This window comes from Phascolarctos cinereus, unplaced genomic scaffold (assembly GCF_003287225.1).
Source record: "Phascolarctos cinereus isolate Bilbo 61053 unplaced genomic scaffold, phaCin_HiC Scaffold_8;HRSCAF=390, whole genome shotgun sequence".
Lineage (NCBI taxonomy): Eukaryota > Metazoa > Chordata > Mammalia > Diprotodontia > Phascolarctidae > Phascolarctos > Phascolarctos cinereus.
This window is the reverse complement of record NW_027556291.1, coordinates 42,315,593-42,340,724: the sequence shown is the minus strand read 5'-3', so window position 1 is coordinate 42,340,724 and position 25,132 is coordinate 42,315,593. Positions and strand designations below refer to the sequence as shown.

General features: G+C 40.6%; 1 protein-coding gene and 1 long non-coding RNA gene across 5 annotated transcripts in view; one reads left to right on the top strand and one right to left on the bottom strand.

The window, feature by feature from the left end:
- Nucleotides 1–19,773, top strand: part of HPRT1 (hypoxanthine phosphoribosyltransferase 1) — a 32,516-nt gene extending 12,743 nt beyond the window's left edge. Inside the window, exons 2-10 of one of the 2 annotated variants that reach the window (XM_078147888.1) lie at nucleotides 3,040–3,146; nucleotides 4,485–4,668; nucleotides 10,749–11,765; nucleotides 12,946–13,011; nucleotides 14,331–14,348; nucleotides 17,420–17,502; nucleotides 18,172–18,218; nucleotides 18,384–18,460; nucleotides 18,911–19,773. In XM_078147888.1, coding sequence (XP_078004014.1) covers nucleotides 3,040–3,146; nucleotides 4,485–4,668; nucleotides 10,749–11,765; nucleotides 12,946–13,011; nucleotides 14,331–14,348; nucleotides 17,420–17,502; nucleotides 18,172–18,218; nucleotides 18,384–18,460; nucleotides 18,911–18,958 — 1,647 coding nt within the window. In that variant the 3' untranslated portion in view covers nucleotides 18,959–19,773. The remainder of the gene's footprint in view (nucleotides 1–3,039; nucleotides 3,147–4,484; nucleotides 4,669–10,748; nucleotides 11,766–12,945; nucleotides 13,012–14,330; nucleotides 14,349–17,419; nucleotides 17,503–18,171; nucleotides 18,219–18,383; nucleotides 18,461–18,910) is intronic. The other variant, XM_078147889.1, reaches the window with a different exon arrangement.
- LOC110196510 (uncharacterized) lies at nucleotides 425–24,830 on the bottom strand. 3 transcript variants are annotated; one of them, XR_002321238.2, is made up of 4 exons: nucleotides 24,392–24,830; nucleotides 18,757–18,932; nucleotides 3,887–8,246; nucleotides 425–892 (listed from the first exon to the last, which is right to left on the bottom strand). It is a non-coding gene; the product is annotated as an uncharacterized LOC110196510 (long non-coding RNA). The 3 variants fall into 3 exon arrangements; XR_013483650.1 differs by having other exon boundaries at nucleotides 3,887–5,946; XR_013483649.1 differs by lacking the exons at nucleotides 425–892; nucleotides 3,887–8,246 and having other exon boundaries at nucleotides 11,771–18,932.
- Between the last annotated feature and the right edge of the window lie 302 nt (nucleotides 24,831–25,132).

Here is a 25,132-nt window from a genome sequence, read left to right as displayed (position 1 = left end):
ATTAATAAATTGCTAACAATGCTCTTTTATTTTGTGTGGCACTGTGCAGTAGTTAATGGAATGCATTTATATCATTATCTCATTGGTTCCTTGAAACATTAACAAAATTGTAAAGAACATAATCCCAAATGCTAATTAACATTTACAAAATTATAGATGATATTAATTAATTAATAACATTTATTTTGTATAGCACCTTGCAGTTAGTGAAATGCATTCATAGCTCTCATCTCATTTTTTGGCCCATCTTTATCTCCATTTTATAAACAGAGTACCTGGAGCTCCGAGAAGTTAAGCAGTTTGCCCAGCTACTCTCGAGCATGCGCACCTGTGCACACACTTAAGATGTCGGACAGGTGGCATTTGAACTCGGTTATTTTCATTCCAAATCCAGTCTTCTTTCCCCAACCTCCCCCCCCCCCCACTGCCTCTCTTCAAACTTGGGCTTCTCTGTACTGAGGAAGCACAGATCTGACCATAAAATGACAGAATTTTAATTGGAAGGGACCTTGGGCCATCTAGCCCATCCCATACATAAAAGGTATCCCCACTCTGATGTAATACTCGTACATTTCCTATTTTCTTAACTTCCTGTGTTTTATATTGAATTTTAAATGTACATTTTCCCGTCGATGGAATAGAAGCTCCTTGAGGGCAGGGACTAGTTTGGGTTTTGTCTTTGTATCCTCAGCACCTTCAAAAGTCCCTGGCTCGTAGTTGGCCCTTAATCAATGGTTGGTCTAAGCAGGCTCCTCATATTCTACAGAGGCGGCATAGTCCTGGAGAGAGGGTTGGGCTTGGTATTAGGAAACACCTGTGTTCCAATTCTGGCTCTGGTACCATTAGTTGTGTGGCTGCAGAGGTCACAAACTCTTGAGCCTTCTTTATCACCCTGTAAAATTCAGAGGGTAAACCTTTTACTATATATATACCTCATGGCATTGCAGAGAGTGGGCTTAAATCAATATATAAATTAAGTTATAATTAGATGCCCGAAGTTTCATCACCAAAGGTGAATTCACAAGTAGAGAGGGAGGAAATTTAATTTGGTTGGAAAATTAAACCGGGAGGGGGTAGAGTCTTGTGTCGGTGCCTTGTTACTGAACCAGATTGCCCGTTGTTGTTTAATCACTCTTTGTAAGGGGAAGTAGCTATGGGAAGTAGGATTTCAGCTCTAATCTTCATGACTCCAAATCTAGCACTCCATCCAGTCAGTTGGTCAACAAGCATTCATTAAGTACCTGTCATAGGTACCTGACACAGTGCTAAGAGCTAGGAAGACAAAGACAGGCAAAAGACAGTCCCTGCTCTCAATGAGCTTATAGTCTAATAGAGAAGACAGTATGCAAACAATTACATATAAACAAGATACATACAGGATAAATAGATAAAACCAACAGAAGAAAGGAACTTAGCATTAATGGGAATTGGGAAATGCTTAGTGTAGGTGAGGTTTTATCTGGAACTCGAAGGCAGCCAGGGGAGCCAGGAGAGAGAGCCATAAGGGGATAGCCAGTAAAAATTCAGTCAGAGATGGAGTATATTATGTGGGAGGAACAGTAAGGGGGTCAGTGTCACTGGATTCCAGAGTATGTTGCAATGAGTAAACCATAAGATTGTACAGCTGGGAGAGGCCAAGTTACATTAAAGGTTTTGAATGCCAAACAGGATTTTATAGTTGATCCTGGAAGTGTTAGGGAGTCACTGGACTTTTTTTGTAGGATGAGGGTAGTATAACATGGTCAGACCTATGCCTTAGGAAGATTAATTTGACAGCTAGGGGATGGAGGGTAGACTGGAGTGGGGAGAGACTTAAGGCGGGAAGACCAAGCAGCAGGCTATTGGAATAGTCCAGGTGAGGTGAGAAGGGCCTGTGCTGGGCTGTAGGCAGCATCATGACGGGGAGGTTGGATGGACCAAATGACCTCTGACACTCTTTCTCCAGTTTAGGTTTATGAGCCTAAGTTGAAAAAAGAGGCAGGTTTCAGGTTGAATTTGGGGAAAACTTATTAATAGAGGTTTCCAAAAACGGGAGGGGCTAACTGGGACGATAATAGTTTCCCCTTCAGTAAAAGTCTTCAAACAGAGGCTAGTGGTCACTTCTTAATTGGGTATGTTGTAGAATGGATTCTTGTTCAGCTTAGACAAGATGGTCTATGGGATCTCTTCAGAGACAGATTCTGCAATTTTGTTAGCTTGAAATGTAGCTTCCTAATTTCCTGAGATTGCTCTGTGGCCAATCACTCATGGTCCCTTACTTCCCTAACCTTGTGCCTTCCAAGAAAAGCTCTGCCCTTCCTGTTTCAGAGCTGGAGGGGAGCCTTTGCTGTGGTTGATATTATTGGCAGAAACAGTAAGGGCCTAGGAGCCTACCCAGACCAGGGAAATGGGGAAAGTCAGATTTGACATTCTGGGATTTTGTGAGTACAAATGGCTGTGAAAGACAACCAAATGGGACATTTGATATATTTCATTTTTATACCATCTAAATTTTCCTTCCCTCTGTATCATTCCCTTGTCCTCCTCCCAGGGAACCTTCTTGCAGAGCAAAAAATTGTTTTAAAGGGGGAAGGAAAAAAATTTTTTTTAAGCAAAACTGATCAAATGTTGGGGGGGGGAGGACATTATAGGTAATGTTCTATACCCCCTAACTCTATGAAGGGTGGTAGGACAGAGGTCTCTTCTTTAAAGACAAGCTTGTTCTTTGTAATTCATTTTCCATTGTTTTAGGACAATGACTTTGCAACTCCATTCTTTCCAAGTTGCAGTAGAGGAATCAATTATGGGCAACATGAATGTTCAGCAGATGCTTTAGTTTCAAATTTCTGGCGATTAGACTTAAGCTCAGGCCTCAACTGTGCTTCTTCTTATTTGTCTGTAGACTGATAAGTTAGGACCTTGGGGGAACTGCAGTCTCTTGTTACTCTTGTGGCTTGACATGTAACTGTTAGCCTAAGATCTGATATTCCCAGATTAGGGTCAGCAGCCTGTACTATTTCTAGTGAAGCCCTCTTATTTTTGGGAAACTTTCTTTTTCAGATTGAAGATGACGAACCAGGCTATGACCTGGACTTATTCTGCATCCCTAAGCATTATGCTCAAGATCTGGAAAGAGTATTCATTCCTCATGGACTTATCATGGACAGGTCAGTGAGACTTTAAATTGATGCAAACGTCAAGTCTTTACAATTGTAATTTTTTGGGGGGCTAGGCAATGGGGTTAAGTGACTTCTCCAGGGTCACACAGCTAGTAAATGTTATGTGTCTGAGGCTGGATTTGAACTCACGTCCTCCTGAATCCAGGGCCAGTGCTGTATCCACTGCGCCACCTAGCTGCCCCCATAATTTATTTTTTAATCACAAAACTGATGTGATTTTAAAAAAAATGTTGGTTACTAATGTATGTAAAAGGTTTGAAAACTTTATTTGTTACAACTAAAGGCATGTTGGATATAGATAGGACTTAGGTGTTAAAACTAGACCATCAAGTCCAATCAAGTCTCATCAGGAAATTGGCATGATGAAAGTAGAGTATTGAACTTAGATAGAATACTGAAAATCTGGGTTCAAAATCTGACAGTTGTTAGCTCTGTGATAATAGGCAAGACATTTAACCTATCTAGTCCTTAGTCCTGTCACCTGTAAGATAAGAGGATTGGACAAATTGGCCCCCAGGTCCATTCCAGTTTTACCTCTATGATTGTTTGGGGCCTAAAGAAATTAAACAGCTGAGATTTGGACCCTGGTCATCTGAATCCGGGTCTAGTTCTCTTGCCATTGTGTTATGCTACCTTTCTTATACTTCTTCATATTTTAAAATCCTCTTCACTTAAAAAAAAAAAACAAAACCAAAAACCAAAAGGCTGATGATGAAACAAACACATACCTCTCTCCTTGGATGATTCAGGTGGTAGACTACAGATACAGAGTGTCCATACACCATCAGATGGGATCCCAGTAGAGATAATTTCCTTTGTTTAATTGTGTTGGAAAATGACTGTGAAAAACAAAAGTATCCAGGAAACTATTTCAAAATTTAAAAACCTCATTGGATAGTGAAGATCTATAGTGATGAGTATTATAGAACTGGAGAAGTAGAACCCCAGGTGAGATGCTGGGGAGCATGGGGAACACTTCTGTGAAAGTTCTAGAGTTGTATATTTGCCTTCTCATTACTGAGCAATGGACCAAATTAGGCTGTGCATCTGGAGTATGCAGACATTCTTCTAAAAATAAATGGTGTCATGTCTTCTGTGCAACAAGTTGCACGGAAGAAATTGATTGTTGGATACTGTATGTGTCTCCCTGTATGCTTGGCTTTCTAGTGAATTGCTTTTTACCCTAATAAAATGAGAATTCTTTGTGGGGGGGCAGTAAGGGGTGGGGTAGATTAATACAGTTCAAGACTCAGGCTCAGAGAGTTTTAGGGAAGAGTGTTCAATATTAAACACATTCTATTAAATTTTTGGGTTTTTTCTAATTAGGACCGAACGTTTGGCACGAGATGTGATGAAAGAGATGGGAGGCCACCATATCGTTGCCCTCTGTGTCCTCAAGGGTGGCTATAAATTCTTTGCTGATTTGCTGGATTATATCAAGGCACTGAACAGGAATAGTGATAAATCAATTCCTATGACGGTAGATTTTATCAGATTGAAGAGCTACTGTGTAAGTATATTCAAGGTTGTTTAAGGTGATTGCAGAGCCCACTGTGGAAGGATTGTTAGGAATGTGTTTTTACATGGGAACTGGAGGTTTTCTGTCCATTTTCTGTAAAGCTTGAGCCACTGGTTCTCTGAAGTACTAAATTCTATGGTTTTCAATTTCATTTAGTTTGCTTTCAAGACAAAAGTAAATCTATGACATGAATTTAAGTAAGTTGTGGCTTTAAAAAACTGCCTTTGGCATTTGTAACATGCCTGCACTTGAGGTAAGTATATGTCCTCAGAGGATATATTGGATTTTGAGTAAAAGCCAAATGCTGCTTGGAGCTGAGCCTCAATAAGGTAGGTTACATAATATAATTTTTTGATAAAAACCTGTTTCCCAATCAGTAACTTATGGTCTGAGCAACTGTCTGAGCTATGATGAAGAAACCAATCAGATTTTGTTTTTGTTTTTTGCTTCCCACAGAAAGTTCTCTATTGCTTCTGAATTTCTGCAGAAGTAATTGTTTAATTGTCATGGGGATGAATTCTGTATGAACAATGAGAGTGCTGTGTCCATTTGTGATTGAATATATACACTTTTGGGTGTCTTGGGACTCCTGTAATTTTCCACTGTAGAATTGAGCACCTTCCCCCCCCCAAATCATCATGCTGGAAACACTCTTTATTTTCATCCTGATTACTTGCTTCCTCAAAAAAGCCTGTTATTTTTTCTCACTTCACTCAAAAGATCAGAGCCAATGTCATATTCACTATTTCTGTTCTTTACTTAGAATGGGTGGCACAGAAACTCCTCACATGTGGGTTTTCTTTGAGAATGCTTTCTCTTTCAATTTGAACTGGGGTGTGGGAGTCGGCCTCATTCGCACAATGGTTTGCTTGTTTGAAGGAACTAATCCTTTGGTACTTATCTCTGTTGGCAATAGGCCAAACCATTTAGTGTGAATGTTGTCTTCCCCACCACCATCTTACAGGTTTTTGTGCCAACTCAAGCTCTGGCCAGACGTTACTCCATCCCAAAAGCTTCTTGTAACATGCCAGATGTTTCACTTGCACATTTGTTTAACTGCACACAAAATTTGAGAATCTTTGTGCTAAATAAGGGTCATTCATTTTTTCCTTTTTTTTTGTGAGCAAGCAAAACAACACTCACCCCCATTCATTAGCCGCAGCTGTTGGTGGCAAGGCCAACTGACCTCGAGGTTGCAGCTGTTGCAAGTTAAAACTTGTTGCAATATGTCTCCATTATGAGGGGGTCCATGCCTCTTCCACTAGCCACCTGAGAAAATTGGAATTGTTTTTTTATGACCAGAACTCATATGCCTAGGAAATTGGACAGAGAACTTTTTCCTTTAACAGAGCAGAGAATAGTAGATGTCAGAAATAATTGTACTGAATGAAATCTATTTATTTTGAACTAGGAAGTGTTAAGAATTAAATATTCTTTTCTGATGTTCTTAATAGCTGCACTTCAAGGAAGGGCATGTGCATATCTTAAGATTTAATTGTTTTTAAGATTTTTATTCACATTAAAGTTACTTAGGTTGTGTTTAGATCCTAAAGGATTATTAAGGTGAACTAGATTAATGAAAAACTTGCAGTTTTAAAAATGTCTAGTTTTTTACTATTTAAAAAGAGAAGCAGATTTTTCTACTCCGATTTTCCTATAGAATTTTATTTAAGAAATTGGAGCAGACTCTGCCTAAAACTGTCTTAAAAATTGAAAACAAGGGGAAAATCAAATTCTTCGAATGTTCCCCTGCCAGCCAAAATTCTTGAGGACTTTCGGGATCTGTAATTTCATTAGAATGGATATCCTCTCCATTGATGCAGATCTCAACCCTTCTGTAACTTGGTTGGCACAGAGTTGCTGTAGCTAAAAATGTCATTCGTTCCCCTTCTGCCCTCTCCAAACTTGGAATTCTCTTCAAATGACAGACATCACAGGGCCTGTATTCGAAGCCTTTCCAGCTTGGTAGGACCTGTTGGAGCACGTGCTCCACTGGTATAGGTTTAGAAAATCCAGGGTACCTACCACATCACATTGAGGCATAGGACTTTAGTGGAGGCAAAAATAATTCTTTTTAAAAATGCTAATTAACTAATTTCTGTCTTGTGGCTATCCATGTGAATCTTTTAACTTGCACTTTTAAAAAAAATCTGCTGTTGAAAAACATTTGTTTCCAGAAATAATTAGAAAAAATTTGGGAAGAGGGCAGTGAATCATGAAAGAGTGTATTTCAAGTATATACATGGGGAAAGGTAGTGGAAAGTTTTAAAAATTGGAAGCTTAATTTCATAAAGCCATGAAATGGAGATTAAAATTGTTTATGGGATCAGCTAACATTAATGGGAGGAGGAAAAAATGAATTCACATGCTGATCTCTGACCACTTGTTTTAAAGTTATTTTAAAACAGTGAATTGTAAGCTAGCTAATCCATACTAATCATGAAACTTTCTGTAAGTTATTGAATTTTCTTACCATGCAAAGAAATAAAGAACACTACTGATGCATCGTGCAAGTGTCATTTCCTTTTTAATTTTGATTTCATTTCACAGTCTATAATAAATTTTGTATTAAAGTATTTTGTGAGGGCAATAAAGTCTGAACAGTAGGAGAGTTTGCCCCGGCTCTCTGTTCATGACAGGTAAGGGTGATAGGCATTTGCCATTTTTGTGTCATAGTCAATAATCAAAGGGAAAATTAAAATGAGCTGTTATGTGCCTAAAACAAGATCAGTCTGACCATGAGTGATGTTAAAGAAAGTGTTTTCTAAACTCCTCTCCTTTAAAAACAAAATGTATTCCTTTCTGATATTGCTATTTTCTCCTGCCTCTCCCTCCCTTCTGCCCCAATTTCTTCTTTCCCATTTAAAAAAAAAATCTGTGAAGAGTTTGAAATCTCACACCACATGGGAAACTTAAGAATTATGATCTGTTGACAAATGTTCACACCTCCCTTGGGTATCATGCCCTATTTCTTTCTTCATTCCATATTAGTAGAGATTTCTGGTTGAAAATCAGCTATTCATTTTCGCCTCTTACAGCAGCATTCCTCATTCATTACAGCCAAGTCACAACCGTCAGTCTTCAGTGACACTCACTTGCTATGGGTCACGAATAAGCAGCTGCTTCCTGCTTCAAGATTAAAATGACTTTATAGGCACTTGGATAGATCTGTGATCTCCTTGATCCGGGCATTCCTTCCAGCGATGCAGATCCGCAACGCCAATCACGCCTTCTTATCCTGTGCGCCTCTTGTCCATGTCCTCCTGTAGATCCTCCACAGGGAGTCCACCCAACGTGCTGGGATAGGAGCCTTCCTCTAGATCTCTTGACAACGCACGGATACCATTGGAGTGTACGGCTTGTCCATCTGTTGTCCCTTGCTCTCACTACATGACTGACCCACCTTCCTTTCCGGTTCTGCATCTCTCTGGTGACATCCTTTATACCACTTCTCCACAATTCTTGGCTGGTAATATATTGCAGCTTCCTCTTCTCTTCTGGGCTCATTTATAGCAAGAGTATTGAGATCGACAGGATTTCATTCCTCTAGTAATATGTCCCCTCATTCCCTGGACAAAGAAAGATCTCAAGTTTAGAGCACCAAAGGCCAATTTAATCTTTTTTTTCCAATTTTTTTATAAACTTGTCAACATTTCCATAGACAAAGAAGTACAGGGCAAATAAAGGATTGTATTTGAACCTGACCCTATGTTTCACCTTAATCTTTAGCTTCATACAGATCACCCTTTGCCCCCTTCACCACTTAATCCTCATCAGTCCAGTAGCAGATGGAGAAATGCTGGCCATTTTGTATTTTTCTTTGTTCTGGGGTTGCCATGGCCAAAGAATTCGTTACCAAGTGGCTAACTTACTGGCGATGAGCTTCCCCATAATTAGCTAGGCTGATCCTTGGAAAGCAGACTTGGTCTGTTGCCAAGACCTATTCAAAGCCTTTACAGCGTAGTAGAGCCTGCCAGAGCTTGAACAACTATTGCTACCCCTGTGCCACAGTAAAGCATTGGAGGAGAGCTCTGCAGATATGGATGTTTCAAAGTTTATTTCATACACACAAACATCAGTGTAAAAGTTGCCATTTGATGGCTGATAATACTTAGAAAAACCATAAGAATCTCAGAGTTGGAAAGGACAATTGGTCGTCTATTCCAATTCATGTCTGAATAAGTGGTCATCAGCTTCCACTTGAAGAACTCCGGTGATGGGGACCCTACTACCTCCCAGGGCAGCCCATTCCATTGATTGCTAAGAAGTTGTTTCTTACATTGAGGCCAAACCTTTACCTGTTGCTCCTAGTTCTCCCTTCTGGGGCCTAATAAGTCCAATACCTCTTCCCCATAGTAGCCTTTTAAGCACTTCAAATCATCCACCCTCCTCCCACCCTACCCCCAGGTCTTCTCTTCCCAGGCTAAACATCCCTAGGTCTTTCAACTGATCTTTGTATCACATGACCTTCAGTTCCCTTGGCCTCCTGGTCACCCTATTCTGGAGCTGCTCCAGCTTGGCAATGTCCTTCCTCAAATGTGGCACCCAGACCTGAACACAATACCTCAGATTGTGATCTGACCAGAGTGGGAAAAGATAATTGTGGTTCACAATGTGTTTTCTTCTAGTCCTTTTTGTTGTAGCTTTTCAGCTTGACCTTTGTGTGCATGTGTATGTAGTCACTAACTCTGAGGTTAAATAGTGCTATACATCTTGACATTAGATTGCTTGAAGCTTATCTTCTATAAACATATAAAAAGCAAATATAATTCAAGACTGCACCAAAGGGCAGAGCAAGAAAACCCACTTGATTTAAATGATTAGGAATGGGCATAGGTACTACCTGTGATGGTAATAAGGAAACCATTAAAACCAACTCAAAGACCAGTGCCCGCAGACATGGGGTGTGGCCCTTTCCCAATTACTTGGGTGCCTAGACAACGTTTTAGGCAGACCTATTCATTCCTTTGGAGCTGTAGGTGGTAGTTTTTCAGTCTGTGGTCCATAGAACTCAGTTTTCAGGATTTAATGAAGACTCCAAGAAAGAAAGTGTGGTTGTGGTGAATGTGTTTAATTTGTGCCTTCACCAGTATTAAGCCCTGGCCCCAACCCAGGATTCTGGCATTTCCCAAAAAGAAAAGAACAAAAGGTTCCACAGACTAAACAGATCTGAAGACTGTGTGCCCCAGAGTAGCAGTTGACGGTACTATGTGGTATTAAATGCCAGCACAGTGCCTGGCACATAGTAAGTGCTTAATAAAGATTTGTTGTTATCCCAGTCCCTTATATTTGTAGATTTATCTTCTCACATCCCTTTCCTAAGATTTGAACGGAGGAAAGGGAGTATGGCTAGAATGTATGTATGTCTCTGTGCATGCATACACATACATACATATACGTATGTATACACATGTGCAGGTATATGTGTAATGTGTGTGGCATCTGTGTGTTGTACACATGTATATCTGTGTAATACATGTATAAATGTATGCATGTATATCATAAGCTATAGGTACACGCACTTAAGTCTTGTTCTGATGCCTCATTATAATGTGAAGTTGAACTTGGGTCCTTGGAGGATAAGCCAGAGTTCTCCAGGCCCTAGCAGGGTTCTACCAAGTTGGAAAGGCTTCAGGTATAGGCCTGGTTGGTTATAGTCTGTATGTCTGTTCTAAAACCAGGCCAGCTAAGTGTGGAAAGGCTTATACTACCAGGCTGGCCACATGGTGATGAATTTTTTGGTCACAGCAACTCTTAAGGACCCTCTGAAGTCATGGAAAGGTCACAGTTTGTGTCAATGGGAAGAGGTGCCTGCGCTGACAGATCCTTGAGCTGTATGCTCTGTAGACATTTTTGTATGTATGTAATATATACATGCATAGAATGTGGTCAAGGGTTATAAAAGGTGGAGGAAGACATGTTTGGTTCTCTGACTAGCTGGCTGCAGGGGAAATGAATGCTTCTCAACAAGTTAACAGGTAGACTGAAAATATTTGGAAAGCACTGTCCTAATGGCCTGAAAGAATATACTTTCCTGCTTTTTTTCTTCTGTGTGATTCCATCCTGAGCAGAACCCCACGGAAGACAGAGTCCAGCAGCCACCCGTTGCTCACCCCACCCCAATTGCTCGCTGCCTTTCATACAGCTGCCCCTCGGAGAACACAGATATGGATGTGAACCACATCCGGGCGCAAAGCTTCCTCTTCGGTTGTGAACTCAAGGCAGACAAAGATTTCCACTTCAAGGTGGTGAATGAGCAAACTGAACAGCAGCTTTCGTTGAGGACAGTGAGCTTAGGAGCTAGTGCCAAGGATGAACTGCATGTCGTTGAAGCCGAGGCCCTGAATTTCGAAGGCAGCCCAACTACAGTCACCCTGGCATCACTGAAATTGTCTGTGCAGCCCACAGTTTCACTTGGTGGCTTTGAGATTACCCCACCGGTTGTTTTACGTCTAAAATGTGGTTCTGGGCCTGTGTACATTAGTGGCCAGCACCTAGTCGCGCTAGAGGAAGAAGTAGAAGAAAATAATGTGAAACTTGTAAATCTTCCTGCCAAGAGAGCTGCTTCTGAAATTGATGACAAGATTCCACTGAAAAAGGTAAAACTGTCTGAAGAAGATGAGGAAGACGAAGAAGAGGAGGAAAAAGAGGAAGAGGAGGAAGAAGATGATGATGAGGCAGAGGATGAGGAAGAAATAGAAGAGGTGGATGAGGATGAGGAGGAGGTGGAGGTGGAGGATGAGGAGGAGGTAGAGGAGATTGAAGAGGAGGAGGAGGAGGAGGAAGAAGAGGAGGAAGAGGAGGAAGAGGAGGAGGAGGAAGAGGAGGAGGAGGAAGAGGAGGAAGAAGAGGAGGAGGAAGAGGAGGAGGAAGAGGAGGACGTTGAAAATAATAATCCTGTAGAGAACAAGTCTGATCCTGATAGTCCAACACAGAATGGACAAACGCCCAACACAGAGGAGGAGACGACAGATTCCGAGCCGGTTACACCCAAATCAAAAAGCCAGGAGTCCTTCGAAAGTGAGGAAAAGACTCCTCTAAGTCCCCAAGAAGCTAGCTCTCCTGAGGATATTAAAGAAAACATTCAGGCAAGCATAGAAAAGGGTAGTTTATTCTTTTCCCGAAGTAGAAGGCAAATTGCACAACGCTAAAGAATTGCTTCAGGATGTTCAATCCAGAGGCTATTCAACATCTCAACCTATTGAAATCTTTCTTAGAAAATAATTTTAAATTTGTTTAAAAAAATTTCCCAACATCTTATTTCAGTAATAGTTGATATTTAGCTGTCCTTTTTATAATGCAGAATGAAAACTTTTCCCACTGAATCTGATAGATGTCATCCAGAATACTTTGCCAAGAATATGTTGTCCATTAGTTTTTAACAGTGCACTTCTTCCCTTGGATTCATTTATTGGGTACATATATTTGGAATGATATGACAGAAGAGAGTAGGGATGGCAGTCAGACAAAGGGAAGTGAAATAAATTCAGCATTTTAATAAAATTGGGGGAGGGGGGTCCATCCATCAGTGTGGGGACTTCCTCCACTGATGGTAGTCCATCAGCAGCTCAGCTGTAACTATCTAGACTTAAGAGTTGCCTGATGCTTTAATAAGTGATTTGCTTGTTATCAGAGGTAGGACTGGGTTGGCTGGTTGGTTTGATTTAATTCTAAGGCTAACCCTCTCTCCACTAAACCAGGCCACCACTCTCAAGAGCATTGAGAGAAACAAATAAACAAACAATTAAGTGTATGTTGCCTGTTTAGTTAATCCTGGCTGCAAAAAGCAGCTATTTACAAATTTAATTTTTTTTTCTTATCTACCTACATTTCTGAATCCTATTTATCCCTAGACTCCCACTAAAAAGCTGGAGATGCAATCACAGAAAAAATAACCCCCAGATACTAAGTTGAAATTCTTTTGGTTAGCAAGAAAGAGTTTAAGATGTCTAGCAGCTTAGCAGCGTGCTAAACACTGCCAGAGTATGCTGCCCGTGTTATGGCAAGCTGCTGTTGCAGGCCAGGGTCCCAACAGCATTTTCCTATACCTGTATTCTTACTCCCACCTTCGTGCCAACCCCCTAGGTACTAAGAAACATTTCCTGTGACTCCCCAGTTAACAATTACTAGGAATTTGTTCCCTTCATCCTTCTATCTAACTATATATGTCGTAATGTCCCAGTGGCATGGAGAGCTACCTTCTGAAATCCTCTCATTGGTTCTTCTGTCATAATTGGAGTGTTGGAAATACTTTTTCTTTTCAATCAGAATGACCAGTCAACAGGGGACATAAAAGTGATTGGTGGAGATGATCTCTCAACTTTAACTGGAAAGGTTTGTATATTGAATTAGAAAGAAAGAGCATTGTGTGTTAAAAGACTCGTTATAGTTGATGCTACCATGGCTTTGTCCAGACACTGTGGAGTCTTATTACCTGTTAGGAAATGTAGAGTTCTTTAATTTTATATGTATGGGTGCATATAAGCTCAATAAAGCTTAAGACAACATAGGACTTCAGGGATATCTTCAGGGCTTGCAAACACATTTTAAAGAATATTTGCCACCCAGACAGCTTTGAGATAGATGTATAGCATCTCAAACTTGGTGTTCAAACAAAATTTGCTCTGTTGACCCCACCCTGCCCAGACTGACTCCATCCTAACCTCCCTATTTCTCTCAAGAGTTACCTCTATCATTCCAGTCACCCAGGTTCACAACTTTGGAGTATTCCTTGGCCTCATGCCTTTCCTTCACTCTCCACAGACAACCAATTCCATCTTTCCAAAACCTCTTAGTTCCATTCCAGCTTCTTTGCACTCACGACCCTCATCGCCTTTTGCTGAGATTTTTGGAACTGGTTTCTAATTGGTCTCTCCCCTCTCCGATTCATCCTCCACATAGATGCTCCAGTGATTTTCCTAAGGCGTAGTTGTTTGAAGGTACAAGATTATATTAGCAGAAACCAATGTAGTATAACTTGTGGCCCAGAATTGCAACTCTGACTTTCCATAGCCTGGATTCTGGATGTAGAGAGATGGAAGAGACCTCTAAGGCCTAGTCCAACCTCCTCCCTTTTTACTGTGGAAGAAACAGGCCCAGGGAGATGAACAGGCTTAGAATCATAAATGTAAAGCTGGAAGGGACCTAAGGCCCCAAGAGCTTATTCTAACTCCATTATATTGAATTTTTCCATATTGATGGACCACTTATTTTAAACAATGTTCCATAAGCACAGTTGCATAGAGCTTTTCAAATTTGAGGACCCCTTGTAGCATCAAGAAATTTCACAGCTCCCTACATAATAGGAGTCTACTATTGGATAGGACACTTCGTATCTACTGATGAGGAAAATAAATACTTGGTGCTTGATGAAAAAAAGTTCTTGTGAATCCAGTAGCACTTTGAATGTGTCTTATTGATTACAACAGTGTCTATATACATTGGGAAAATGAATACATGTATGTGTGAGGCAGTCTGTCTACTTGAAGGGATGTTTAAACTCTATGCACATAGAGTTAGAGCCCCATCCATGTGGGCCTCTAGCTCAAGGTTTGGAAAGCATTACCCTAGTGATGGGATGGGGTTGGGAATTGAAAACATTCACTTTCTGACTTGAACTGAAGAATGACTTCACCTTCTTTCCTTTTTTCTAGAACGTCTTGATTGTTGAAGTAAGTACTATGATTCTGTTTGAATTTTTTCTTGTGATTGATTTAAATGGAATAGTGCCAATGTTTATTAGGTACTGTGCTAAGCACTAGGAATACAAGCAAGCTAGTCCCTCCCCTCAAGGAGTTGATAGTCTAATGGGGGCTGAAGAGAGGGGAGGCGGGAGGAAGTAGCTTATTCCCCATGGGGCCAGTGGGGGTGGAGTCAGCCGGTTAGGAGAGGAGAGCCTCAGAGCAGACGTTTCTCAGAGTGCAAATGCAATAGGCAAGGAGGCAGAAGAGGATTCTGGAGACATTTATAACTTAAAACACCTTTAGAGGTAAAAATAGAAAAAGAATGGATTCTTGGAACCTGAGCCATCTCGTCAGGGGGCCCATTGAAGTGGTGCAAATGTGAAGTAGTGAGGCTTTTTGAAGATGTAAGTGTTCAAGAACTTAAATAGCCAACTGAGTGTTACTATTTCAAAGTCCCTTTTCACAAAAATGGCTCCTCTTCTTCCGCTGCTTGACCTTATTTATGACACTTTACTCCAGTGACCATAATTATAGAGATGGGGAATGGGCCTGTGATTTCATTCAATGTGCAGGCACGGGAACTTCCTGTAATGGAGTTGGAGGTAAACCATGTGGCTCTCCCAAAGGCAGGGCCAGTGTGTGTGTCCAATGAGGGACTCAAATTCAGGTCCCTGCCAGGCTTCAGAGCTGGCTATCTCTTCACTAACTCAACTGCCTCAAGCTAGAGTTACAGCTGCTGTTAGTATATTATGGAAAACTCAGATTTACACCCACTTTACTCACAACAGCCAGGGGAGGTTATCATTAACCTGCCTTTACAGAGGCCTTCCTAGTGGCTAACTGACTCAGCCAAAGTCCCTCTAGCTAGGGTGGACCTGGCCTCGCCTCTTGGCTCCCAGGCTACTTTTGTGTGTCTCTCCATGACTTAGGGCTGTTAACCCAGATCAGAGCCACCCTAAGAGGACAAACATTTGCAACCTGGAGGCAAGAGTTCCAGGTGTCACACAGAATGATGGGAATCTGTACTTTGTACAGCCCCAGAACTTTTTTTAATTGAATGAAGTGATCCCTCTTGGCAACTAATAGTTGACAGTTCTTAAATATATTTGCTGCTGTGTACTTGATTTATTTCTTACCAGGAGATATTAGTATAATGGAAGAACATGGGATTCAAGCCCATATCCCTGTTTGTTTTTATTTAAGTGGGGCTTATACATGTTTCTAATGTGATATGTAACCCCATTTCCCAGTGCTGGAATTCAGTTACAACTATGTTTAAAAGCAGTCTTAATTGGAAATAACTAAAACTGTTCACGTGCAGTTTTTTAACATGAACGTCAGTCCAGTACGATGTAAAGTGTTCCCTGATTGTTTGAAGTAAAATGGTTACACGTTAGCCTTGTCAGCCAGCAGTTGCAAACTAACTTATTTCTAAAAAAAAAAAATACATATTCAAGTGACAGACATAGCATAGAGACTTAGAGCTAGGAGGTACCTTAGAGGCCATCCCGTCCCAACTCTCTTCTTTTACAAAGGAGGAAACTGACACCCAGAGAGGCCGAGTGACCAGCGCTAGGCCACGCAAGCCACGCAGGTGCTATGGGGCACAGCCTAAGCTGCTCTGCTCCTTTTCATAGTACCACATTACTTTACATCCTCCCAGATGAGAATCCTTTTCTGATTGGTAGAAAGAAGAAAAGGATGTTGACAATTTTATGGGATTGTGTTTCTGCATTGAACCACAGGACCATGTTTAAGAAATGTCGTGTACCTATTGATCTTAGGATCAAAGATTGAGACCTTCAGGGTCATCTTAGTTCAACCCTCTTGTTTTGAATTTAGGAAACTGAACCCCAAGAAGCTGTGTGACTTGCACAAGGCCAGACAGTGCTGGGATTTGAACCCAAGTCCCATTAGCTTTGGAATCAAAGGAAGCCACAATTCAAATTCTGGCTCTGCCACTTCCAATCTGTATGGTCTTAAGTGATGAATGAAAAAAAGAAAGTTAAGGTTTCAGATGGAAAGGCCCCATGGATCTTAGGGAGCAGCAGCCAGGTAGATAGTAATGTATATTCTTTAGTGTCATGTCCACTGATAAAGTCATATCTGTTCCTGATTTTGAACAATTTACCAGTGTCAAAGACTTTGGTTTTGAGGATTTTCCTTTCCAGGTCTTCAGTAGGTGATTGCTGAAGGAGGCAGAGCCTGTAACACCTTCAGATTGGGGGGGGGTTGATGGCCACTGAGGCAGGCAGGGATGGGCTTCTCTTTCCCAAATTCTAATTGAGGGGTTTGGACTAAGCTAACCTCAAAGGTTTTTCTACTCAAAATTATTGATCCTATAATCAATTAACAGCAAAACCTTTTGAAAGTATGGTCCTATAGTCATAACTGCAGTCACATGAAATGGTCATATACTCTTTTCTCCAAAAGATGGTTTCCCATTACCATGTAAACAAGTTAAAGAAATATGACAGAGTAGAAAAAATGCTAGGTTTGGAGTCAGAAAACCAAGATTTAACTTCTGGCTGTACCAGGCCAAAACCAGGTACTCTAGTTTCAGCACCAACACTTTTCCCCCTGTCCCATGGAGTACCCTCCTACTTTCATGCATATCCAGGATTAGCATACTTGACTTGTGGAAGTGGGTTTTATTACTTAATAATCTGTACTTCACAATAAAAACTTACTATGTCTAATTCACGAGAAGCTGAACTATGAGGTCTTTGGAGCACTTAATATTTTTAAATAATGAAATGCAGATGTGCATGACTGCAATCTGAAACGTGAGGTATCACTGAGCTCCAGGTATCCCCAAAACCCCATCAGGAGGCCTGAGGACCCACTGCCTTTGCCTCTGTCCCAAGAATGCAGAGAAAGGCCTCATGGAGACATCATATAAATGACTGCCTAGTGTTACCATTTGTGGTGGTAACAGACTTGTTTGGCCATCTGCTCATCTTCCATTGCTGTTTCTTGTCTACAACAAGTTGCTCCACGGGTTGAAGGTGTGCTAGTTTCCTTTGCCGTTTTAATATGTTCTTCTTTTTTATGATCAGGACATAATTGACACGGGTAAAACGATGCAGACTTTGCTTTCTCTGGTCAAGCAGTATAATCCAAAGATGGTGAAGGTAGCCAGGTACGTCATCCTGATAGTAAATCAGTTTTTAATTTGAAATGTGTAAAAAAAAAAAAGTCCTTTGAGTTTTGGTTCAGCAGTTGCTGTATAGTAGTTTTTGTTAGCCTTTAAGCTTTCAAGAAGCTCATTTAAACAGGAAATGGGGTACAGAAGTCTATCCTGCTCTACAGGAAAATAGAAAGGGAAGGGGATAAGAGAAGGGAGGGGGGAGAGATAGAAGAGAAGGCAGACTAGGGGAAGGGTATTCAGAATGCATGCCATCTTGGGGTGGGGGGAGGGGTGAGAAATTTGGAACTCAAAAACTTGTGGATGAATGTTGAAAACTAAAAATAAATAAATTTATATTTTAAAAAAAAGCTCATTTAAATGAGCTCCAGGACCTGATAAATGAGTTCATGTTTATCATCTCCGTGCATTCTATGATCACACAGCTATTGCTTATCTATCCTTTTTGTTTATTCATCTTTCTAGACTGAAGGGGCCTCTTTGTAGTAGTCCCCTCCCCCACACCCTCCATAATTTGACTTAATTTTGAAAGTTTGCACTCAGACCTGTCTATTGGATTTCCAAGGTTCGGTACAAGGGGAGAATAGAACTTGTCTCCAGTTCCAACATGCTTGAGCATCTCTTGTCTTTCATCTGTGTATCTGTAATTTACTTTTTTAACAGCTTGCTGGTGAAAAGAACACCTCGAAGTGTAGGATACAGGCCTGACTGTAAGTAAATTGCTTTTCAGTTTCATGAATTTTAGCCTAAAAATTTTTAATAGATAAAATGACATAAAGAGACTTAAAACTGTGTAGGGAAGATTCATTGGCAAGCATTTGATTTCTCCACATTATGTTTTCTTTATCTTAGTCATAAATTGTGATTCTTTTCAGTTGTTGGATTCGAAATTCCAGACAAATTTGTCGTTGGATATGCCCTTGACTACAACGAATACTTCAGGGACTTAAACGTAAGTAATGCTCTCGTTTTTCATAACATTTCAGAAAGAAAATTGTTTTGCTTCTCTATGCCTCATAATTTAAACAGTCTGGTAATTCCCATTAGGCACATTAAGCTCCTGTCCAGAACAGACATTCTTGCAGCTGGCGCCTGACCAGGCCAGGGAAGGCTCCTGCTGATTGGAGCCCTTGAACAACTTTCTCTTGTTATTTGTCCATGAGAAACTAAACTTAAAGAGAGGTTTCATTCATTCCCCCTTAAGATGTCAGAATCCCACCCTCCCAATGGCAAGAGTCACACAGATACCTTTGTGAAAAGAGTTGGAGGAGATGAGGGGAAAACGCCAAGTTGAACATAAAACACAAATCTTGTCTTGCTTCTTAGAATGTGCAATTGATTCTTGCCTCCGAGATCAATCATCCTGGTTCCTAACATCTCCTTCCGGCTTTTCTTTCCTCAGCATGTCTGTGTCATTAGTGAGACTGGCAAAGACAAGTACAAAGCATGAGATGCAACTTGGTGTGCAGAGAAGCTTTGAAACACTTTGGGGAAACCCATCAACTTCACCTCTGGACCACCAGCTAAATTTGTCCAATGTTTCAGCCCTGTGACCATCTGCTTATTAGAGCTTTTTGCATGTACTGTATCTTGTCTGTTTTATATTTTAGGAATGTCAAACAGTTGCTGCAGTTCTGATTGCTGTTTCATTTGCACTACAAAACCTAAAGAGACTATCACTACCCCTGGGTGGGTTGTATTGCTTGAATTGCTGTTTGACTTATGAATGGGAAATTACTTAAACCACACCGACACTGAATTGAAATAGTTAAAGTATTGTGAATGTAAGAGATGTTTAAAGAGGATATATTGATTTTTTAAATTGGTAATTTAATTTTATATGTTAATGAAAATGCAGAGAAGTGATTGAATATTGTTAGTTAACACCTTTTCGGTGTCAAAGAGGGAGCAGTCAATTTCAATATCTGTTCCAGTTCTGTTACAGAATCCAAGAGGTTTGATTATTTTATGATAACCCTATCTATCTCCTGGAATTACATTATTATTTCAACAACTTTGGTTATTGTTGCTAACAGGGTTAAAATGGAATCAAAGAATTAATTTTATTGAGATGGGCAATAGAACGAAAAGCCAAAAAAAAGTTCGCTGAGCTGTCTGTCCCACTCTTACAAATTATTTCCTTTCTGTGCTCGCCAGTCAAAAGTAGTTTTCTTTTAAAGATGAATTGACATTCTGGACATTTTACTTTTGAAATCTATAATGCAAAATGCTTAAAATAAAGGCTGTCTCTTTAAAAAAAAAAAAGATTGACTTTTGTCTTTTACATCAGTCATTTCAGCCCCTTCCTCCAGACTGAACCTTAACTTATGAAAAAGTTAAGCAAAAATATCCACTACAGTGATGGCACCTGACAGTATGTACAGTGTAGTCACTATGTGTCTCTAAGACCATTTCAGTTTGACTTCCTTTAGGGATCACTTCATTTAATTTGTGATGTCATTGTTTTTGCATGTTCTCTCTTAGCACTTATTTCACTCTCTAGTAGTTCATGCAGCTCTCATGAATTCCAAAGTCTTTATTCATCATTCCTTAATATTCCATTACATTGACATGACAGAATTTTGGTTTATAGTTCTCTGCTGGAGTGTTGCCATGAATTTTAGTATTTAACAGACCTTTGGTTTCTCTCCCTTCTTTGGGGTACATGCCTAATAGAGGGATTACTGGGTCAAAGGGTATAAACACTGAGTCACTTTTCTTGTGTAATTCTTAATTGATATCGAATGAATGAACCAGCGTCCAGTTCCAACAGTGTAGTTAGTGTGCTGGTTACAGAAATCCCTTTCCACATTTTGTGTTCCCATTTTTTTTTTCCTCTTGTGCCCATTTGCAGCTGGTGAGGTAAAGCCTCAGAGGTTTAATTTGAATTTTTTATTAGTTTGTCAGAGAGTTTTCAGATGGATCATAGGTCCTTTAATTCTTTCAAAAACTATCCTTTGACCACTCAGCTATTGGAAAGTTATCTATTTCTGTCAATTCTCTAAATGCTTGGATATCAGAGTTTTATCTAAGTTTTTAGTAGCCATAGTTAGTGGTCTTTTATCTTTTATGATCTCTATGCTTAAGAATTTTCCCCTTAATTTTTAAAAATTAAATTAACAAAAATCTATTTTCTCTTCCTCTTATCTGCCCCACCCCCACACTGAAAAAGAAAACCCTATAACAAATAAGAGATTTTCAAGTATAATTAATCCCTACATTGTCCGTGTTCAAGTGTGTTTGTGTGTGTGTGTGTATCTCAGTCTGTACTCTTAAGTCCATCTCCCTGCCTGAGGGCGAGTTCTGGCTCTTCTAGAATCATAGTTTGACCACTTAAATTCCTCAGTACTCTATACATTTCCAGCTGATGTAGTATTCATGTGTATGAAAATCTGTGTGTGTGTGTATTATATATACAGACATATATATGGCATAAGAAGCTGATCTAAACTTCATTTCTGCCAAATTGCTTTCCCATTTTACTTTAAAAAAATTAATGGAGCTATTCCTTTGGTAATCTCTGTTCTTATGTTTATCAAACAGTAGGATACTATTTTTTATTGCCTCTGTGTCATTTATCTCATCTCCTCTACTGATGTGCTTTTCTGTTGGGGTTTTTTTTAAACAGTATCAAGTTGTTTTAGATGAGTAGCATTTCTAAATAAGCTCTGCCTCTTTTATTCATACATTTTCTCATTGATTCCTTTGAGATTCTAGACCATTTGTTCTTCCAAATGAATTTTTATTATTTTTCATAAGTACCTACATGGCAATTGCTATAAAGCTTGAGAGTGTCTTATAGTTGTGTTGATATGAATCTTGTGCAGCAACAGAAGTTATTTTACTTCAAAAGTTATTTTACACATTTCGAAGTTACTTTGAGTGGAATTTTTCTACTGGCTTATTTATTAGTACTGTTAGAGAAATGATAGTGATTTCTGATGGCTGATTTTTTTGTATTCTGCTACATGGCTAAAGGTATTTACTTTAGTTTCCTGAGGGATTTTCTGGGGTTTTCCTAGTGGCCCATCTTGTGATCTGCAAATAGGGACAATTTTGTGTCCTTGTTGCTGATGTTTGTACCTTTCATTTTGTTCTTTTCCTGCTACACTTGCAGTTGCAGAATTCTGTTAAATAATAGCGGGGGGAGAGAGCATCCTTGCCTTATACCTGTTTGTACAGGAAAACATCACAAACAATAGTGGCTCATGATTTTGAATATGTGCTTTGAGTATATATGCTGGGCCAAAGGTAGACTGGAGATGGGAGATCGGTTAGGAGCCTATATTACTAGTCCAGGTGGAAGGTGAGAAGCACTTGAATTAGGGCGTGTGGTCAGAACAATATTCTAACAAATCCATATCCCACTGCAATGTAGGCTCATTTTTCCTTAAAATATTTTGAGACCATCCTCAAGACTTGGTTGGCTCAGTCTGACCGATTCCTGGTCTCCTGAATACAAAAACATCCAGTAGGAGCTCCAGGCCCCCCTTTCTGGTGTTGGTGGCTGCTAGTGGGCACAGGCTTTGCCTGCAAATCAACTCAAAGTGTTCTCCAGATATTTTCAATGTCTTTCTACAGCTTTTGTTAACTTTTGAGTTAGTATGAGTGTTTCATTTTGTTTCAGTATTTTACATAAACTACTATGGAATTGGCTGAGTCAGGCCCAGAACAATTGGCCTAGATTACAGAATTGGAACATGATGTTCTTGTTGGGGGGAGGGGGGGAGAATGGGGCATCAGAGAGGACTGTTCAGATCTAGTGATAAATTTCGAAGTCTTGCGATATACTATTCCAAAAGGTAAAGGGATAGGCTTACAACTTTCCCTGCAAGGTAGTTATAATCTTGCAAGGGAGAAAATGGGCCTTAGTAGAAGAGAAAATTTTAAAGTATCTGAAAAGACCAAAGCTGTGAGGGGAAAAAATACAAGGCCAAAGAAATCTAGGAAAATAAATTTCTTTGAGTAGCTGAATTAAAACAGTGTATAGAATTTTAATGTCTTCAAAGTTTTAAAAACAGCTAAATAAAAAAACAGAGAACCTGGGGGTGGATTGATTCTATTCTGGGTTTGAGGAGGGAAAAAGAGAAGAGGCTAAGAGGAAGACATGTGTAGAAAGTAAGAAGGGGGGCTAGAACTTGCTATTTCTCATAATTGGAGTGTAAAGAAAAATTACAAGTATGGAGGAAGAGGTGAGGGGAGTGGGCATTAGGAGTTCACTCAACCGAAGTGGACCAAAGAGGGTTGAACACAAAATTTGATGCAAAAAGACATTAAACTCAACAAGGAAACAAGAGCTAGAGTAAATGGAAGGGGGAGAGAATAAGGGGTATGTATTGAAGAAAGGAGAGGCTTGAGGCAGGAAAGGAAGCCTTTTTAGGAGGCTCTAGGCCAGGCTTGAGGTGACAAGGACCTGAACTAAGCTGATTAAGATTGAGTTGTCCACCTGACAGTTGGGATATGGGGACTCAAGAGAGACTGGGGCTGCCTAAAGAGAGGACATGGGAGCTCATCACACCATGAGGACACCACCAGCTAGTGGTTATGACCAGGATGCAGGTCAGCAAAGAAGACAGAAGGAGCTGTCAGGCTAGCCTAGAACCAAGAACAAGCAGTGTTCCAATTGCCCACAGTGTAGAAGAGAGGACAGAAGGTGATCAGCCAGGGTCAGGTACTCTGAGACTACATTTTAGTTCAGTGAGCACTGGTGGGAGAGCTTGAACCGACATACCATATGCCAAAAGAAGCTGCGAAACTATCAGCAACTTTAAGGCAAAAGGTTAAATTATTCAGATTAACAGTAGTATCTTCTACAGCTTTGGTTTTAAGGAAAATTCACAATCATGCGCTAAAAGAGGCCACAAAACAAAATAATGCTGATGACATAAAATTGAAAACCCTTTTGCACAATCATTCTAAGAAATACGGGAAAGTATTTTTTTTTGGGGGGGAGCAAACTCTTATATCAAAACCTATAAGGCTAGACATTTGACACTTACTAGCCGTGTGACCCTGGGCACAAGTCACCTAACCCTAATTGCCTCATCGCCAATAAAAATAAAATCTATAAGGCAGATATCCAAGAAATATTCAGAACTAATAAATATATAGATGACCAAGCCCAGAGATTAGCAAAGGATAATTTTTTTTTAAATTAAAGCTATTATCCATATGAAAACATGCCCCAAATCATTAATAAATAGGGACATGCAAATTAAAGGAACTGAGATTAACTCCATGCCCAGCAAATTGGCAAAGATAAAAAAGATGAAAATGTTTAATGCTGGGAGGACAGCAGCCAACAACTGGCTCCACTGTTCTCTAAGACTTTTTGGAAAGCTACTGGAAAGGTGATAAAACTCTTGAGTTCACATCTTCTGACCCAGTGATCCCACTACTAAAACACAAAAGATCAAGCAAGCCCCCATATATGTGTACTAAGGTGCTTTTTGAGGTAGCAAAAAGGTAGAAGCAAACTGAGTGTTTGGGGCTTGACCAAACAGATAAATGGTGAAAAGACGAATATGAACAATTAACAGACATAGGCCAGAGTTTGTTGTCTACATAGATGTATGACCAATAGAACCAAGAGAAAAATATGCAATGATTAGGATAACCACAAACGAGGCCAGAACTAAGAAAAATGAAATGTCCAGGCTTATCTCTCCAGTGCTTAGGATGAAAAAACCTCCCTCCCTCTTGGTAGAGAAGTGGTGGACTCTGGGTACAGAGACACTCTTAGACCAGGCCAGTGTGCTGCTTTCTTTTGGGTAACTGCTTTTCATTATGTTAGGAAGGCTGATTTTGGGGTGGGCATAACCCAAAAAACGTGGTCTGTCCTTTTAAGACCTTGATCAATTTCTAACTGGTAATAATACCATACCTCGGTTTTGTCCGAAGCACTTTTCATGCCAACAGGATTTGATGGGCTTCGTAGGCTCGGACCCCGGGGTCCCCGGCCGTCGTGGCAGTTTTCACCAAGGTGGACCTGCTCCTCTGCCAGTGGACATTCAGTGCCTCTGTCGCCCGAGTACCAGCCACGGTGGCCTCAGGTAAATTTAAGGCCTAGGGCAACTCCATCCTGTACGAGACCGGAAATAGCCCCACACACGGACCCTGAGTTAGGCCTTGCCACGTCATGATTGGGTTTAGTAGCTTCTCCCCGAGCCTCAGTTTCCAGATTTGTGAATTGAGGTGGTTGGGTCCCTTCTGGCAGCTCCTGACGAAAATGCAGGTCGGATAAGCTGACTTGTGGCCCAGCTTCTCGTCCTCTCCTCCTGCATTTGCGCCGTGAAGTCAAGCACCCCTAGGTGACCAGGTGAACCGACTGCGTCTGCGCAGGGCGCCAGGGCTGATGATTTCTAGTCGAGGAGCGCCACCTAGTGCTGGGGGCAGGGTGTATGCGCGGTGGGCAGGGTCAATTGTTTGTAGTCGAGGCGCGCCATCTCATGTCAGAGCAGGGTAAGGTCTTGTGCTTGGTGTCTCAGGTTTCAGAAGGCGGGGGGTAGAAGGGCTTTTGCGGAACCGACTGAATGCATTTTCCTGCATTTTACAGAGAAAGACGCTCAGGCATAGAGAAAAGAAGGGGCTCTGTCACAAGGTCACGTATCTTAAGCGAGTGGCA